Below are 17,593 nucleotides of genomic sequence, written 5' to 3'. Positions count from 1 at the left end.
CTACTGTTGTCAGAAAGCAGTTTCATCAGCCCTGTGGATTCAGTCAGTTGATTTCACTGCGTAGTGTGTGTTGAGGGCCTTGTTATGTAATCATTAGCAAAACTCTGATGGGCGACTGCTGTTGGTTTAGAAGCTTTACTGATATACAAAAGTTATAGATTTATATCAAGGTACAGAAAGTAGGTTAATGAGATTCCAATCAGTCTTGTACTCTTGAGCAAAGCATTTAACCCCAGGATGTTCAAGGTTGATTGTACCTGTCACTTTGGATAAAACCAAACATCTGCTAACATCTCACTAAGTGCAGAGGTCTAAAAAAAAACGGCTTGTTGCTAGTTTTTTCTTTTTCTTTTTGTCTAAGATATACATACTGAGGCAGTTCAGGCAGCATTGGCCAAGCATAAAGAGGAAAAGATGGCACTGCCCATGCCAACCAAACGTCGGTCCGCATATGTACAGTCACCAGTTGACAACTGCACCCCACCAGGTAATATATGCAAGTACAAATAAACCATTACAATAATATACTAGAGTGCTAGAGAAGAACTTACAGAACCATACCACATATAGTCATAGGACATATCATCATATAGTTAATGGTATAGCTAATCAGGATCTTACCTGTTTAAAATAGCAAAAGTTATGTTATTTCTCAGTGAAACTGATAACTTTACATCCATATCCTTATGTATTTTATATAATAATCGTGTAGTGAATATTAGATGAGTTAGATCAGTTATACAATTTGTATTTTTGTATTTTTAGGCATTTAGGCATTTGCTACTTTTAAATTAAATTATTTTTATATCTAATCTTATTTTTATTTTAACATGTAATTATAGTTACATTTGTGAATTGGTTAATGTTAATATAGATTTATAATACATATGAATATTAAGGAATAAACCTAAAGCTAATTAAAAAGTAAAAAAGTAAATTAAAATAATATATATATATATATATATACACACACACATATGTTTGTGTGTGTGTGTTAAAATTTGTAGCAAAAATTATGAAATTTTACTGGTATCATTAACATTTTTTTTTTTTATTGTGGCAACCACATTTACTATTCTCATAATAAAAGGCTTAAATAGTTCTTAGCATTATTTTTCTTATACTTATTCTATCATTCTCTTCCTTGTCTTTTAATTATTATTTTTTCTCTCTCTCTCTCTGCCAGACTCCTCCTCTTCCTCTGATGATGAGGCCGTGTCGAGTGAAAGTACAGGGCCTCAGCAGTCTCCAGACACCTGGATTAATAGCTCTCTGCACGGCTCCTCCACCTCCTCCTCTGCCTCCTCCACTCTCTCCCATGGGGAGTCTCGGCCCACCCAGGCTCCTCAGCCTCAGTCTCAGCAGGTCCCGCCTCCACCCACACCTGCCCACCCGCCCCACTCCCACTCCCAGCCCTCCGCCCTGGCAGAGGCCTTTGCTCAGGCACGCATCGGTGAGTCACAGTTACCCCACACTATTTTTGCCATTGTTTATACACTTTAGATTTTTCATTTGTATTATTTGGTTTTGAGTATTAATTTCATGTGCTTTTATTGCTTTATTATTTCTAAATTGTTTGTCTTTTATGTTTTCTATTGCCAAATGATTATTTTCTGTTCATTTATATCTTTTGTGACTGTCAGTGAGAAGAATAGGAAGAGGTAAAATGGATTTTTAGCAGTCTTCCGCCTTTCCCTGTGTTTGTAAAAGTTGTTGTGAGTTATGATTATTATCTGCAGCTCCCTCCACATGCCCCACCTTTAAGCCTCCTCTCCACCTGTGTGTTTAAAGCCTATGAATGATTGGTCTGTCAATAATGAAAAATCAGTAAAGCTTCTTAAAGAAGTGGGTGAACTTCTTGTGTGGTTCAGGACTGATCATATATACCTTAATACACACTTGATCTCATACTGTTTTTATTCAGTGAGTGTGATTTTCCTGCAAATGACGTACCTTGAGTGTGTGAGAAATGCATATAATAAGTTTAGAGAGTCTGTAGACTTATGTGCTTAGACTAGAAAATCAATCAGTAATCTACTGTGAATGTAAAGACAACATGAAACAGCATTCGCACCCTTGCAAAAACTGTTTATTTGCATCAGACTTGAAATGGAATATTCAGTAGGCTGATATTATTGGTTAATGTTATTTTTCTCCACCCACACAGCCTTAGCCCACAGAGGCAAAGAAAGTTAATCCATTTTGGTGAAAGATTATGAAAACGATGTACGATGATAATGATACACAATAAACCAGAGACAGTTATGTAAGAGATAAAGTACAGACAGGTAAAATAAACCCTGACAGGGAGATCAATACTGTAGCACCCTGAAGAGGTTTATTTTGCGATTACAAGCGACTGACTTTACATTATCTCACGATAAAGGCAGATATTACTCAGCTACTTAACATGAAAAATAATGTGAAATATTTATTTGAGATTAAATTCATTTATAATGTGAGAAGAAAGAGTTACTACCATTCAAAAGTTCACGTTTTTGAAGCCTTTTATGCTTACCAACACTGCATTTATTTGATCAAAAATAAAAAAGCATAATATTGTGAAATGTTAAACATTTTTTTCATATATTTAAAAAATGTAATTTACTCCTGTAATGACACTGAATTATTAAATTTGTTATTACATTTGATATTATTATCAATGTTAAAAACAGTTGTGCTGCATAATATTTTTGTAGAAACCATGATACACATTTTTTCAGGATTCTGTGATGAAGAGAAAGTACAAAAGAACAGCTTTTATTTATTTTTTTACTTTATTTATTTTAATTTCCCTTTAACAATATTAAAGTCTTTACTGTCTCTGTTGAATGATTTAATGAATCCTTGATTAATGAAAGTGTTAAATTCTTTTAAATAAAATCTTAATGACCCAAACCTTAGTAGTTTCCTATATGTAGGAAATTGGTGTCACTCACACAGTTTAAATGACATTGTATAGAGATATTTGAATGTTAGATAAATCAAAATAAAGTATTCTAAAGATACTATAAATAAAGTAAATAGGGGCTGTTTGATTTCATGTTGTCTTTAAAATATCTTCGGGCTTATCACCAGTTTAAGTAAATCAAGTAAAAAGCAGTACTGAATGCACATAGTTTTACACAGACTCTTAAGAGAATAGTTCATGGTTGGATTGAAGGTACAAACATGATTCTGATAAGTTTCCCTCTTTGTTTTCTACATAAGAAAGAAAGCCATCCAGGTTTGCAGGGATGAAGTAATTAGAAATGAATGTTTCATTTTGGGTGAACTATTACTTTAAGAACTAGGGTATGATATCTTTAAAACTTTTAGCTGGGCTTGGTATGAGTGAGTAATATGTGTTATTTTGTACCAGATCCGGTTGGAGGAGTCGGGCCCCCTGATGTGCCATCCCAAGCTCAGGCGAGAGGCTCTCGTGTGGATCTGCCTCCCAACGCCGTGGTGCGAGGCATGAGTCGAGGCCAGAGCCGGTCCAGCATGATGGAGACAGCAGACGGTACTGAGTGTGTGTGTTTGTGTGTTTGTGTGTGTGCGTGCAGGGGAAAAAAGAGTACTGGAGAAAGAGATAAATAGAGAAACACTTATTTGTAGTGACATACTGTACATACTCTCAAAATGTGTCAACCTTTAAGCGCCTTTTCATAACTTTCTTTTCATGCCTCTCAGAGCTTTGTGTTAACATTTCAGTAGGGACATTTCAGTAAGTCTTTATGAATGCTGTGTTTGATTGCTTCATTAATCACATCCCGTTTCTTTTTTCTTTTCCACCTTTTATCCACTTGTGTCATGTTGCTTTTCTCTGTCAGTGAGAAGAGTAGGCAGAGGTAATAATTGATCGTAGACATGTCCTGTAGGCTGACTTTAAAACGTTTGTGCTTGTTGTTTTATGTTTTTTTTTTGTGAAGAGGAGGTGTTGTGAACAAGTGTGAAACTGTGCTTTTTTTTGGGAGTATATATAAAATATTGTATATGTGTTATCTTTATCTCTGCTTACATGTGGTTTTACTCAGTCCTGATCTTTCCCAACACATCAAGGCTGCTTTGCAAGTGAACTAGTATGATATTAAAAGGAGTAGTGTAAATTCTTCCAGTATTTACTCACCCAAAAATCCCCATTAATGTATAATAAAATAATTTCTTACAACTTTTGTACTATATTACAAAGTCCTTTAATATTTTTATATAGAAAAATACAAAAATATCACAGTAAAAAATATAAGAACACACTACCTTTCAAAAGTTTCGGTTTAGCAAAATTTATTTGAACGTTTTAAAGTCTCTTATGCTCACCAAGTTTGAACTTATTTGAAAAAATATACAGTTAAACAGTGATATTGTGAAATATTATTACAATTCTTTAATATATTATACAATGTAATTTATTCCTGTGGTGACAAAACTGAATTTTCAGCAGTCATTCATTACTGCAGTCTTTAGTGTCACATGAATTATTTGATTCTAGTGTCACAGAATTTTGGAAATCATTCTAATATTCTGATTTTTTTTTTTTTTATTGAATTTAAAGATTTACATTTTTTTGTATCACTGTAAAACTCTTTATTATCACAATTCAATGTGTCTTTGCTGAAAAAAAAAAAAAAAACAATTTTTTTTTTTAATTAAAAATAACAATTTTACTGAACCCAAACTTTGGAATGGTTGTTTATATCATTTTACATATATTGATTTTATATTAAATTTGATCTGTAAGTCATTGTATATCTTAGCATCTTTGGACCAGAACTGATGATACCACTGTGGGAGAGTGTAATAGATGTATATACATTAGTAGTCATGATTTACAAATTCTCAGGTTAGTTGAAAGTGCGCGTGAGTGTGTGTTTGTTCGTCTGTCTCATCCCACCCTGCCTGACCCCAATCCTGGTGTAGGTGTTCCAGTGTCCAGTCGTGTATCCACAAAGATTCAGCAGCTGCTAAACACGCTAAAACGACCTAAACGCCCACCACTCAGTGAGTACTTCATGGACGACCAAGAGGAGATTGTAGAAGGTACGTGAATGAATTTAGAAAACATCAAACACAATCTGTAAGAAAGCTGCAGTAATGTGGATCAGCGTATTTCTTCTTCCACAGTTCCTCAGGCAGATCCTAACACCCCGAAGCCAGAAGGCCGGCAGATAATCCCGGTGAAGGGGGAGCCGTTGGGTGTGGTCAGTAACTGGCCTCCTGCTCTTCAGGCAGCATTAGCTCGATGGGGTGCAACACAAGGCAAGAGCCCCGCCCTCACAGCTCTGGATATCACAGGAAAACCACTTTATACACTTACGTTTGGTAAGACTGAGCAAGGTTGCCTGCAAGACACTTACCTTGATTGAAAGCAGATGCTGGAATTGCCAAGAAAGGTGTAAGGGCTTTAAAAACTGAGTGATTGGTGTGTGATTGACAGGGAAGCTGTGGAGTCGTAGCGTAAAGCTGGCCTACACTCTCCTCAACAAGCTGGGAACCAAAAATGAGCAGATCCTCAAACCAGGAGACCGGGTGAAAAAAAAAGCTTAATAATATAATAATTTATTAGTAATAAAATAATTATATAATTTAGATGTTTGCATATTTTTCTTTTAAGTTTATGCACTTAAACCAATGTTATTTTAGAATTATTTACATGCTACTATAGTATTTATTGATCTAATAAATTACATTTTATAATAGTACAATTACTTGTAAATCCTTTTCAAGTTTTTACTATTAAACAGTTAAATTGTCTATTGTGTAATATTGCTTTTGCATTATTGTAAGGCTGGTATTGCATATCCACTCTCAAGTTACCATTTCTTTGTGGGAAAATAGTGGAAATAAGTTAAATATTCAAGTTGCTGCAAATAATATGTTATTTCGCAGTGTAAAATTGTGTAAAATTCGCAATTGCAGAATTGTGAAATCTTGAAGGGACTAGCTATGAGAAGCATATATTGTTAGAAGTAATGTCTATTTTAAAAAAAATGCTGCCATTTCACTTTATTTCTAAACAATGTCTCTTTATTGATCCAGGTAGCGTTGGTGTATCCAAACAGTGACCCTGGTATGTTCTGGGTTGCGTTTTATGGCTGTTTGTTGGCTGAAGTCATTCCTGTGCCCATAGAGGTTCCACTATCCCGAAAGGTAGTCACACATTTACCAATAATATATTGTACATAGATTTCAAATCTAAAGCAGTTCATACTGGTATTGTAGTTGAAATCAACTCTATGTGTTTGCAGGATGCTGGGAGCAGCCAGGTTGGTTTTTTGTTAGGTAGCTGTGGGGTGGGTCTGGCTTTGACCAGTGAGATCTGTTTGAAAGGTTTACCCAAGACCCCCACTGGAGAAATATTGCAGTTTAAAGGTCAGAGACTTCACATGCAAATTAATGATCCATTTCCTTTCAAAAGCCAGTCAGTGATGGTAATTTTTATAACGGATCTAATACTAGTTGGGTTTCTGATAGGCTGGCCCAGGTTAAAGTGGGTAGTGACGGACTCCAAATACCTCACGAAGCCTTCGAAAGACTGGCAGCCTCACATACCAACAGCCAACACAGACACGGCATACATAGAGGTTAGTTCATGTGCATGCTTTATGTGTTTCTGTGTGTGTATGTGTGTTGAATTGATGTAAATATTCTTCTCTCTTGTTCTTTCATGCAGTATAAGGCCAGTAAGGAGGGCACAGTGATGGGTGTTGCGGTTTCAAAAGTTGCCATGTTAACACATTGCCAGGCTCTCAGTCAGGCCTGTAACTACTGTGAGGGTGAGTGATGCTGTTGCTATGGAAACACCATCCTTTTGTTGCAGCTGCACTAAACCAAAAAACTAGCTATGCAGCTTTATGTCCTGCTCGTATGGAGATGTAACAATATATGTCTGCATTCAGGTGAAACGCTGGTGAATGTTTTGGATTTTAAGAAGGACATGGGTTTGTGGCATGGAGTTCTCACGGTGAGTGACAAAAATGTCTCATCAATGCTGTTACTACCATATTTTTTCAGAATCAAGGTGTTGATCTCCCTACTGCAGATGCAATAACTGAAACTGGTGAGATTATAATGGGATGAATTCCCTAAACCTAACCTAGAAGAAATACATATTTCAATGCCCCCCTCCCCCCAGCCAAAAAGTGTAATATAATATATGTATATGTGTGTATTTTTTTATTTTATTATTTTTATTATTTTAGAAAATAATGATGAACTGAAACTGGTGAGATTATAATGGGATGAATTCCCTAAAGATCTGTCAGGTGTTCTAATAACTTTGGCAACCACTGTGTGTGTGTGTGTGTGTGTGTGTGTGTGTGTATATATATATACATATATATATATATATATATATATATATATATATATATGTGTATATACAGAGCTGGATAGATTACTTACAAATTGTTGTTAGCTACTGATTCTAAATGAAATGACAATTTCATTTGAATTTTTTATTAATAATATAGTCCATTACATTACACATTTTAGATAATATAATCAGACTATGTTTTGAATAATTTTATATACATTTATACTTGTACCATATTCATTTTAAAATGCAAATAAAATATATTCCATTTGATGTTATTAACAACATAAAGTGAATTAAGCATTACATTACGTGTTTGTGAAGGAACTGCAGGGGTTTTGTGAGATAAATGAAAAGCTAATTTTTGATTAATGAATGGATATTTATTATTTAAGTAATTCAATATTAAAATAACATCACTTAAAATATGACACTTACTAAAAAAAAATATTTTGTTTATCTTTATGTCATGTAGTCATTTTAGAAAAGAACATTTAAACGATTTTTAATTCTAATATTGCTATTGTGTAAAAATATGTAGTCAAGTAATCAATAAAACTGTAACTGTAGTCTGATTGCAAATATTTCAAAATGTAATTTAATCTAATTGTAAGTAGTTAATTTTTGGAATCTGATTACGAAATCCAGATTACATGTAGTCACTCACTGCCCAGCTCTTTATATATATATATATATATATATATATATATATATATATATATATATATATATATATTATATATATATATATATATATATTTATATAGCATTTCAGTAATGATTATTAGGTTATTGAAAATTAGGCTTTGTCTGTTGCTGTTGTCTATTGCTATTTGGCTATTGTCTTGAAAGTAATGTCACAATGCAAAAAAAAAAAAAAAAAAAAAAAAAATGTTATGATCCTAAAATAGGCTGATTTCTTTTTAATTTTTTATTTATTTTTATTTTTTTTGATTGAGAGTGCAATTTGACCTTGGCCATTTTTGAGGCATTCGACCAATAATATCTGTGTATTTCAGAGTGTGATGAACCGAATCCACACCATCAGTGTTCCATATGCAGTAATGAAAGCATGTCCACTTTCCTGGGTTCAGCGAGTTCACATACACAAAGGTACAGCAAACAAAAAACCAAACGTATGTCTGTCATCTACACACATTTGTTTTGATATGAAAAACGTCTGTTTCTATAGCACGGGTTGCCCTGGTGAAGTGTCGTGACCTGCATTGGGCGATGATGGCTCACAGAGATCAGAGAGACACCAGTCTGGCCTCGTTGCGCATGCTAATTGTTGCTGACGGAGCCAATCCTTGTGAGTTACACTACCAGACCTCCTGCAGAGATTCCATGGGAGATGATGTCCATTGAATATTCATATTCAACGATCTGACTCTTTTCATCTCTCTGTATCTCCATCTCTTTCTGATTTAGGGTCGGTTTCATCATGTGATGCCTTTTTAAACGTATTCCAGGCTCATGGTTTGAAGCCAGAGGTCATTTGCCCGTGTGCTACATCACCTGAGGCCATGACTGTTGCCATACGGAGGTATATCATTCTTTTGACTCACTGCAGGAATCCCTTTTTAAAAGCACTAGCTATTTGTTTCCTGATTGTGAAATGTTTCTCCAGGCCTGGGGTCCCTGGTGCTCCTCTTCCAGCGAGAGCCATTCTGTCCATGACTGGGCTGAGCCATGGGGTCATTAGGGTCAACACTGAAGACAAAAACTCTGCTCTCACCGTCCAGGATGTGGGACACGTCATGCCTGGAGGTGTGTGTGCTACTAATGCTAATTTTATATGCTACAGATCAAACCGATCAAAAGATTGGAATAATTACGATTTTTTTAAATGTTTTTGAAGGATGTTTCTTATACTCACTTAGGATTTGGATAAAAATGCAGGGATAAATGATAAAAAAAACAGTCATGTTGTAAAATATTATTACAATTTAAAAGACCTGTTTTCTATTTTAATATATTTTAAAATGTATTGCTTTTATGGCAAAGCTGAATTTTCAGCAGCTATTACTCCAGTCTTCTGTGTCACATGATCCTTCAGAAATCATAATAATGAGAATCTTTATTAATATTTGACCATCAATAATAATTGATGTTAATAATAATGATAATAATTTAGCAATAAAACAACATGTTAGAATGATTTTTGAAGGATCAGAATATTTTAAATTATAATAATATTTCACAGTATTACTACTTCTACTGTGTTTTTGATTAAATAAATGCAGAGATGTCTTTCAAAAACAAAAACAAAAATGATTGAAAACTTGGAAGTGTCATTGAATCTTATGTGTGTGATTTGCATGGATATGGAATTCTCATTCACATTTCCTTCAGAGAAAAATCCAGTTCATAATTCCATGTTAAATATGTTTGTCAAGCACGCATGAAGTTAGCATGTGTGTTTATGTGTGTTTTAGCATTGATGTGCATTGTGAAGCCGGATGGGCCGCCCATGCTGTGTAAGACGGATGAGATTGGAGAGATCGTCGTGAACTCTCGTGCTGGTGGGAACATGTACTACGGCCTGCATGGAGTCACTAAAAACACCTTTGAGGTATGACGATCAATTTAACAGTCACATACACAGACTATGTTGTAACTTTGTACGGAATTACACACCATAAATATATTTCTAATGGAATAATGCTGCAGTGTTGATGTGTATGTGAATGTTGTGTTGTTTGTTTGAAATCTCGCAGGTGATCCCAGTCAATGCTAGTGGCACTCCTATTGGTGAAATCCCATTTGTGCGGTCAGGATTACTGGGGTTTGTTGGACCGGTAAGAGTGTGAAAAAGGAAATCAAGAGAGGGACAGTGCATTTTTTTTTCATGTGAATAAAATCTGTTTCCCCCCTCTATTCCTTCAACAGGGTAGTTTGATATTTGTGGTTGGTAAGAATGAGGGCTTGCTACTGGTTAGTGGCCGTCGTCACAATGCTGATGATCTTGTAGCGACGGCACTAGCGGTGGAACCAGTCAAAACTGTGTATAGAGGAAGGTGAGGGTTCCCACTTGAATATGGAGAGAACAATGTAGTCTTAAAATTTGTTTTAATGAGAGAAGATATTAATCTGAAGTGTGTGTGTGTGTGTGTTTTGTAGAATTGCGGTGTTCTCAGTGACTGTGTTCTATGATGAGAGGATAGTGATCGTAGCAGAGCAGAGGCCTGATGCCAGTGAAGAAGACAGCTTCCAGTGGATGAGTCGGGTTCTACAGGTGCAGACAAATTTATAGCAGTAATTTTAAATTGATTGTTTTATACTTATACTAAATCTGATCAAATTTCGGTGCCGATAGTCTCATGGGCAGCTCGCCGACAGCACTCTAACTATGGGCATCCCTAGTTCGAATCCAGCCCCATCTCTTTCCCCCACTTCGCTTCCTGTTAGATCTAAACTATTATAGTAAAGTCAAAAATCTGATCTGATGTACCATGTTAATGCCATGGTACGAAAGGCAGTATATGATTATACATCCGTGACTGTACTGCCAATATGTGCTATCTTTTGGTGGAAAAATGGTTTGTGATGATTATTATTAAATATTGCTAATTATTTAATGAATATTTCATACTTATGTATTACTTAAAGGTATTTGTCATCAAAATCCATGTTGTTATTGTTAACTAAAACGTTTACAAATAATCTTCATTCATTGAAATAAAGGAAAAATGTTGTCTTGGCAACTAACTGAAATAAACAATTTTAAGTTGAAGTACTAAAATTTATAAAATTAAAACTGAAATTAAAATCGAATTAAAGCTAAATAGAGAAAAATAATAAAAATGACAAAAGCACATAACAAAATGATTTAAGGGGATAGTTAACCCAAAAATGAAAATTCTGCCATTAATTACTTACCCGTAAGTCCTTTGTTCATCTTTGGAATTCAAATTAAGATATTTTTGATGAAATCCGAGAGCTTTCTGACCCTCCATAAACAGCAACACAACTGAAAGGTTCCCAGGCTCAGAAACATAGTAAGGATTTTACTTGTAATTTTACGAAGCTACGAGAATACTTCTGGCACACAAAAAGGAAACAAAAATAATTACTTTATTCAACAATTCTTCTTTTTCAAGTCATCATCCTCCATCATTATGGAGAGTATCACAACACATGTGCGTGCTTTTCTCTACACGTGATGTAAACAAGGCAATGTGTTGTTCTTATAGCTTCTTAAATTACAACTGAACCACTGATGTCACATGGACTGTTTTACCAATGTCTTTACTCCGTAATTGGGCCTGGGAACATTTCAGTTGTGTTGCTGTTTATGGACTGTCAGAGAGCTCTCGGATTTCATCAAAAATATCTTAATTTGTGTTCCGAAGATGAACGAAGATCTTACGGCTTTGGAACGACGAGTAATTAATGACAGAATTTTCTTTTTTGCGTGAACTATCCCTTTAAACCTACAGTAAACTGAAAATATAAAAATAAAAAGATAATTCAAAATATTAGTCATCATTATGATAGTATAAAATCAATCTGTTCTTAATTAGCTTGATCTAGTTATGCCAATCAGGTAGATGCATTTACATTGAATATAGTTGCATTTTAATTAAGGCAGCAGTTTACCATGGTTAAAGTAAAATCACAACAGTGTCCTATTACTGCTTGCATAAATGTTAATTCATTGTTTAGTTTAACACACATACGTTTGACAATCTTTTATATACGATGCATTTATATGTTTGTTGGTGGTTTTTGTGTATTGTTTCACAACTGTAGGCAATTGACAGTATTCATCAGGTGGGACTGTATTGTCTTGCACTGGTTCCTGCCAACACCCTGCCCAAAACTCCCCTAGGGGGCATTCACATCTCAGACACCAAGCAACTCTTCCTGGAGGGAGCACTGCACCCCTGCAACATCCTCATGTGTCCACACACCTGCGTCACCAACATGCCCAAACCACGTCAAAAACAACCAGGTGTGTATGCAGGGGTTAAATAAAGATCTTAGAGGTGAGGGAACCCTAAAATCTAGAGGTGAAAATCTAAAGCATGTGATGTTTTCTCAAAGTGTTTTGTCCTGTTATTTTGTCTTTCGTAGTCGGTGTTGGCCCTGCCTCCATCATGGTGGGTAATTTGGTTGCTGGGAAAAGAATTGCACAGGCTGCAGGCAGAGATCTGGGACTCATAGAGGACCAAGACCTGGTCAGGAAGGTAAACTGAGACTTATTGTGTATTGTGCCCGTACAACCGGAAGTAAATAATGCAAACAGTATAATTTGAAGCAGTTTATTTGAAATACATTGTGTGGTATTTTAATGCTTTCGTATGGATGCAGCTGTGCATGTGGCCTACAATGATGGTAAGCATTGTGATCATTATGGCATAATCACATGCACAACATGACTTTTGGCATGATATGATTATTTAATGTTTTATTGATGGTATATGTTATTGATGATGAACTGTCTATCTTGTCTTCCTTAGCATCAGTTCCTTACAGAGGCTTTACAGTGGAGAGCTCAAACTGATCCTGACCATACACTTTATGTACTTTTAAATGCAAAGGTAAAAAATTACTCATACACACAAAAAACACAGTGGAAGGACTAAACTTGATCTAATCCTTACTTAGAATGTCTGATTTGCTGGCCAATAATGTGCTCTCTCTGTCTAGGGAGTGGCAGTATGTACAGCTACATGTGTTCAGCTTCATAAAAGAGCAGAGAAGATTGCAGCTGCTCTCATGGAGAGAAGTGGCATTAACATCGGAGAGAATGTGGTGCTTTTGTATCCACCAGGTAAATCACACATATTTGTCCTTTTATAGCAGTTAAAAAATTATATTGGGGTTTTGGCAGACTGGCTTCAATATTTGCTGTTTTTAGACTGAAAATAGGATGTTTTTATAGTACAATGACCTCTTATATGCCAAAAGATCAAGGGAACTTCGGTTTCTCAGTTCTTGACCCCTTTATAGGCAAAGCAGCAAAAACAGTGTCGTTGTTTTAACTACAACTATTGAAATTCAAATAAATAAATCAAGCTGAAATATAAATATTAGATTATTAGAAAACTTCAACAAAATTAGAAATGTTGTCTTGACAAGCAAATAAAATAAGTTGAAGTACTAAATTCTTAGAACTATAACTGAAAAAAATGAAAAGCTAAATAAAAACACATAGCAAAATTATTAAACCAAACTAAAAATTAAAATGAAAACTCAAAATGTGAACATAAAAGCTAATTTAAAATATGAATTAATAATATAATTGTTTATGAAGAAATAATACAAAAAATAAAAAATAAAACACTGTTAAAACAGTCTTTAATTCTAAAGGTCAGTCCATGAGAAAATACAGAAATACAGAATGATTTTTTTTACACAATTAAAAATGTTGCCTTGCATTTAAATTATTTGTGTGTGCAGGTATAGATCTGATCGCAGCATTTTATGGCTGTTTGTATGCTGGTTGTATTCCTGTCACCGTGAGGCCTCCACACCCACAGAACCTCTCTGCCACTCTGCCAACTGTACGCATGATCATTGATGTAAGTCTGTGTGTTTGCATCTGTTGAACACCTTGATTTGATTGTGTTTTCTTTTAACTGCTTGGTAGTGAAGGCTCTTCAGCTGCCAAACTCTAACATTGTTCACTTTTCTTGCATCTCTCCTGGTTTTCTCAGGTCAGCAAGGCTGCTTGCATTCTCACTACTCAGGTTTTAACGAAGATTCTCAGATCTAAAGAAGCAGCAGCTACAGTCAACATAAAAACATGGCCCATCATAATAGACACAGGTAACACACACCAGTCAGTTTTCAATACAGCTGCTGTGCAAAACATACTTTGCTTGTATAATAATAGGTCATGTGACATGATATGATATGATATGATATGATATATGATATGATACAATACAATATGATATTATATTAGAAATTAGCATATACACTCTATCAAGATTTGCTCTTTCATTGAAACAACTTTTGAGTTTTGTGTAATAATAGACTCATCACCACAATACAGTCAATTTAAGCACTTACAAGTCTCCATGTTACATAAAATAACAACATAAACTTCCCTTCTAGTAACATGCATAGCAAGCAAGCTTAGAAATATATCTATAATTAACATGTCCATAATTTTCCCCAGATGACTTGCCTCGCAAACGACCTCCCACAATCTACAAACCGCCCAATGCTGAGATGATCGCCTATCTGGATTTCAGTGTCTCAACCACAGGCATGCTGACAGGAGTGAAGGTGAGAGATCTTTCATAATTCATAATAAGATATGTTTCATAATTATCTTTAGCAGGCTCATTGAATAACTGACAAATCAGAGATGTTTCAAATGGATGAAACCTAAAACCACTATTGAAAATGTTTCTGTTTTGCAATTTTCTCTTTTAAAATCGCAAAACATTTTAGTTGAAATAATATTTACTGATTTTCAGTGTTATCTTAGATGTTTTGGACCCCACTGTAGCAAATATCTCCCTCTTAGTTGTACTGTACATTTGAGACTCCCCTCTTTGATTGGCTGTCTATCAGATTTCTCATGCGGCGGTGAGCGCTCTCTGTCGCTCTATAAAGTTGCAGTGTGAGCTGTACTCCTCTCGCCAGATCACCATCTGCCTTGACCCCTACTGTGGACTTGGTTTTGTGCTCTGGTGCCTTGCGAGGTAACAGATGGATACACATCAACAGTCACATACTTATGACTCATACTAACATAAAAATTACTCACAGCTTTGTGTCATCTCATGCAATGGCTTGTTCTCTTCAGAATGGATATGAATATGTTTTGAAGGTATTATAAACCTGAAATGTGCCTGTGTTTTACAGTGTATATTCAGGTCATCAGTCCATCTTGATCCCTCCTATGGAGCTGGAGAGCTCGCTGACCCTGTGGCTAGGCACGCTCAGTCAGTACCGCATCAGAGATACCTTCTGCTCCTATTCAGTCATGGAGCTCTGCACCAAGGGCCTAGGTGGACAGACAGACATGCTGAAGGTACGCTCACATGCATATTTATACACCATTAAAGGCATAGTTCACCCAAAAATAACAATTCTACCATCAATTGCTCACCCTCTTGTCGTTCCAATCCTGTAAGGCTTTCTTTCATAGACCCATGGATTCAGAAGATCCATACAATCATGGATTCAAAAGATCCATAAAATCTTTTTTTTAATTTTTTTTTTTATCACATGTTCTTCTAATGTTCTTCGTGTCCATCTGACTTCAGGCACGTGGAGTGAATCTGTCATGTGTGAGGAGCTGTGTGGTGGTTGCTGAGGAGCGTCCACGCTTGGCTCTCACACATTCCTTCTCCAAGCTGTTCAAAGATCTTGGACTCTCCATGCGGGCTGTCAGCACTGCTTTTGGGTCGAGAGTTAACCTGGCCATCTGCCTGCAGGTAAATTATCTGAACTCAGCAAATTGATTTTCCTTTGCATCTGCTGTGGGCAACGATATATACTATTCTTACTGATCCATCATCTCTATGTTACCAATAAATGCCCCTGTTGAAGCATGGCTGCTGGTTTGAGCTGGTTTAAGCTGGTCCTTTGCTGGTTTAAGCTGGTTCTTAGCTAGTCATGTGCTGGTCCTAAGGTGGTCCTAAGCAACTAGCTCCTGCTCAGGACCAGCTTAGGTCCAGCACATGACCAGCTAAGGACCAGCTTAAACCAGCATCCATTCTTCAAAATATACCTAACCAGCATATGCTGGATTTTTCAGCAGGGGCACTGGTGAGAGGTTGTGGATATGTGATGTTAATATTTGATGTGTAGCTGATCTGTATGTTTGGTGGGTTTGTATTTTTCACAGGGTACCACAGGACCAGACCCCTCAACTGTTTATGTGGACATGAAGTCCCTCCGGCATGACCGGTAAGATAAGGACAAACACATATAAACACACACACAAAACAAATAGTGTTTAAATACTAAAAGTTAAGTGTTAAATGTCACTTTCTGGCCAAACTGAATTGTGTTTAGTGCCATTAAAAGAGCAAAAATCACAGTTTTTCACTGTTTTAAATGCAGAATTCTATCAATTATGAGACCGGATTTTGTCAAATATGAAATAAGCTCCAGAGCGCTGGTTCCTCCCGGCTCTTAGTGATTATGTCATGTAATAAACACTCTGTCTCCTTGTACAACACTGATGACGGTGTTTGTGTGTTATAGAGTGAGGTTAGTAGAGCGAGGAGCGCCGCAGTCACTTCCTCTTGTGGAGTCTGGAACAGTAAGCACATTTCCACTGTTGGATCAAGCATAAATGATATTGAAAATAGTGTTAATGCCTTTTCTCCCTCTTCTAGATTCTTCCTGGTGTGAGGGTGATCATAGTCAATCCAGAAACTAGAGGACCGCTAGGGGACTCTCACCTGGGAGAGGTGCGTTTACATATGAGGATAATAATTGGGTGTTTCTTTAGCTTTGTGCTTTTTTTTGAAAATGAACTACCCTATAACACACTTTCAATCATTCTAATATTGTTTTATTTGTATACTAGCAATCATCGGAGAGTAATTTTTGTAATAAAGTAATTACTTTGTCTTGCAATGGCTGGTTTTACAATAGTAATAATAATAAAAAATAATAATTTGGCTAATAATTTGAAAATTCTACAGTTTGACTGGAAATAATACAAGATATGTGATATTTACCTGGATTTTTTCTTTGTCCATCAAAATAGATTAGATTTCTTATCCAGTAATACACTACTTTCTTTCCTAGATTTGGGTAAACAGTCCCCACAATGCAACAGGATACTACACTATATACGGAGAGGAAAATCTGCAGGCTGACCACTTCAACACTAAGCTGAGTTTTGGAGATCCTCAAACACTCTGGGCCAGAACTGGATACCTGGGCTTTGTCAAGAGAACTGAACTCACAGACTCCAGTGGAGGTGAGAGAGAGAAATAAAAATGGATGAATTAATGGCAAAGTGCTCGTGACAGATTGATAAGGGAGAAATAGTGTATGTGGGATGCTAAAGTCTGAGAACACATTGAAGATCTGTTTTTTTTTTAATGCACACCAAAAAAAGTTTTAGTTTAAAAAAATTTCATGAAATATATTCATAGATTCTGAACTGTTTAAAGGGCAGTAATAATAAAAAAAAGAAACACATGCATTCTTGTAAAAATTATCTTGCTTGTTAGATCGTCATGATGCCCTGTTTGTGGTGGGCTCGCTGGATGAAACTTTAGAATTGAGAGGTTTGCGTTATCATCCAATTGACATCGAGACCAGCGTATCACGTGCCCATCGCAGCATTGGTGAAAGGTAAAGTCCCAGCGACAC

General features: G+C 35.9%; 1 protein-coding gene across 6 annotated transcripts in view; it reads left to right on the top strand.

The window, feature by feature from the left end:
* dip2bb (disco-interacting protein 2 homolog Bb) overlaps positions 1 to 17,593 on the top strand; it is a 32,837-nt gene that overhangs the window by 11,674 nt on the left and 3,570 nt on the right. For 2 of the 6 annotated variants that reach the window (XM_042726184.1, XM_042726183.1), the window contains exons 4-39: positions 362 to 487; positions 1,187 to 1,453; positions 3,362 to 3,502; positions 3,813 to 3,830; positions 4,897 to 5,016; positions 5,101 to 5,298; positions 5,414 to 5,505; positions 6,016 to 6,126; positions 6,225 to 6,348; positions 6,451 to 6,560; positions 6,650 to 6,752; positions 6,876 to 6,940; positions 8,311 to 8,404; positions 8,484 to 8,603; positions 8,723 to 8,837; positions 8,922 to 9,061; positions 9,730 to 9,866; positions 10,012 to 10,092; positions 10,184 to 10,311; positions 10,415 to 10,529; positions 12,047 to 12,248; positions 12,371 to 12,483; positions 12,608 to 12,631; positions 12,757 to 12,837; positions 12,947 to 13,070; positions 13,700 to 13,821; positions 13,957 to 14,068; positions 14,424 to 14,533; positions 14,825 to 14,955; positions 15,119 to 15,287; positions 15,523 to 15,693; positions 16,107 to 16,168; positions 16,469 to 16,526; positions 16,603 to 16,677; positions 17,021 to 17,195; positions 17,452 to 17,575. In XM_042726184.1, the coding sequence (XP_042582118.1) occupies positions 362 to 487; positions 1,187 to 1,453; positions 3,362 to 3,502; positions 3,813 to 3,830; positions 4,897 to 5,016; positions 5,101 to 5,298; positions 5,414 to 5,505; positions 6,016 to 6,126; positions 6,225 to 6,348; positions 6,451 to 6,560; positions 6,650 to 6,752; positions 6,876 to 6,940; positions 8,311 to 8,404; positions 8,484 to 8,603; positions 8,723 to 8,837; positions 8,922 to 9,061; positions 9,730 to 9,866; positions 10,012 to 10,092; positions 10,184 to 10,311; positions 10,415 to 10,529; positions 12,047 to 12,248; positions 12,371 to 12,483; positions 12,608 to 12,631; positions 12,757 to 12,837; positions 12,947 to 13,070; positions 13,700 to 13,821; positions 13,957 to 14,068; positions 14,424 to 14,533; positions 14,825 to 14,955; positions 15,119 to 15,287; positions 15,523 to 15,693; positions 16,107 to 16,168; positions 16,469 to 16,526; positions 16,603 to 16,677; positions 17,021 to 17,195; positions 17,452 to 17,575 (4,258 nt within the window). Of the gene's footprint in view, positions 1 to 361; positions 488 to 1,186; positions 1,454 to 3,361; positions 3,503 to 3,812; positions 3,831 to 4,896; positions 5,017 to 5,100; positions 5,299 to 5,413; positions 5,506 to 6,015; positions 6,127 to 6,224; positions 6,349 to 6,450; positions 6,561 to 6,649; positions 6,753 to 6,875; positions 6,941 to 8,310; positions 8,405 to 8,483; positions 8,604 to 8,722; positions 8,838 to 8,921; positions 9,062 to 9,729; positions 9,867 to 10,011; positions 10,093 to 10,183; positions 10,316 to 10,414; positions 10,530 to 12,046; positions 12,249 to 12,370; positions 12,484 to 12,607; positions 12,632 to 12,756; positions 12,838 to 12,946; positions 13,071 to 13,699; positions 13,822 to 13,956; positions 14,069 to 14,423; positions 14,534 to 14,824; positions 14,956 to 15,118; positions 15,288 to 15,522; positions 15,694 to 16,106; positions 16,169 to 16,468; positions 16,527 to 16,602; positions 16,678 to 17,020; positions 17,196 to 17,451; positions 17,576 to 17,593 lie in introns of those variants that run through there. The other 4 variants (XM_042726186.1, XM_042726185.1, XM_042726187.1 and 1 more) reach the window with 4 other exon arrangements.

This window comes from Cyprinus carpio, chromosome B6, assembly GCF_018340385.1.
Source record: "Cyprinus carpio isolate SPL01 chromosome B6, ASM1834038v1, whole genome shotgun sequence".
Lineage (NCBI taxonomy): Eukaryota > Metazoa > Chordata > Actinopteri > Cypriniformes > Cyprinidae > Cyprinus > Cyprinus carpio.
Note: the sequence above shows the minus strand (reverse complement) of the source record. Positions and strands in the feature narration are given on the sequence as shown.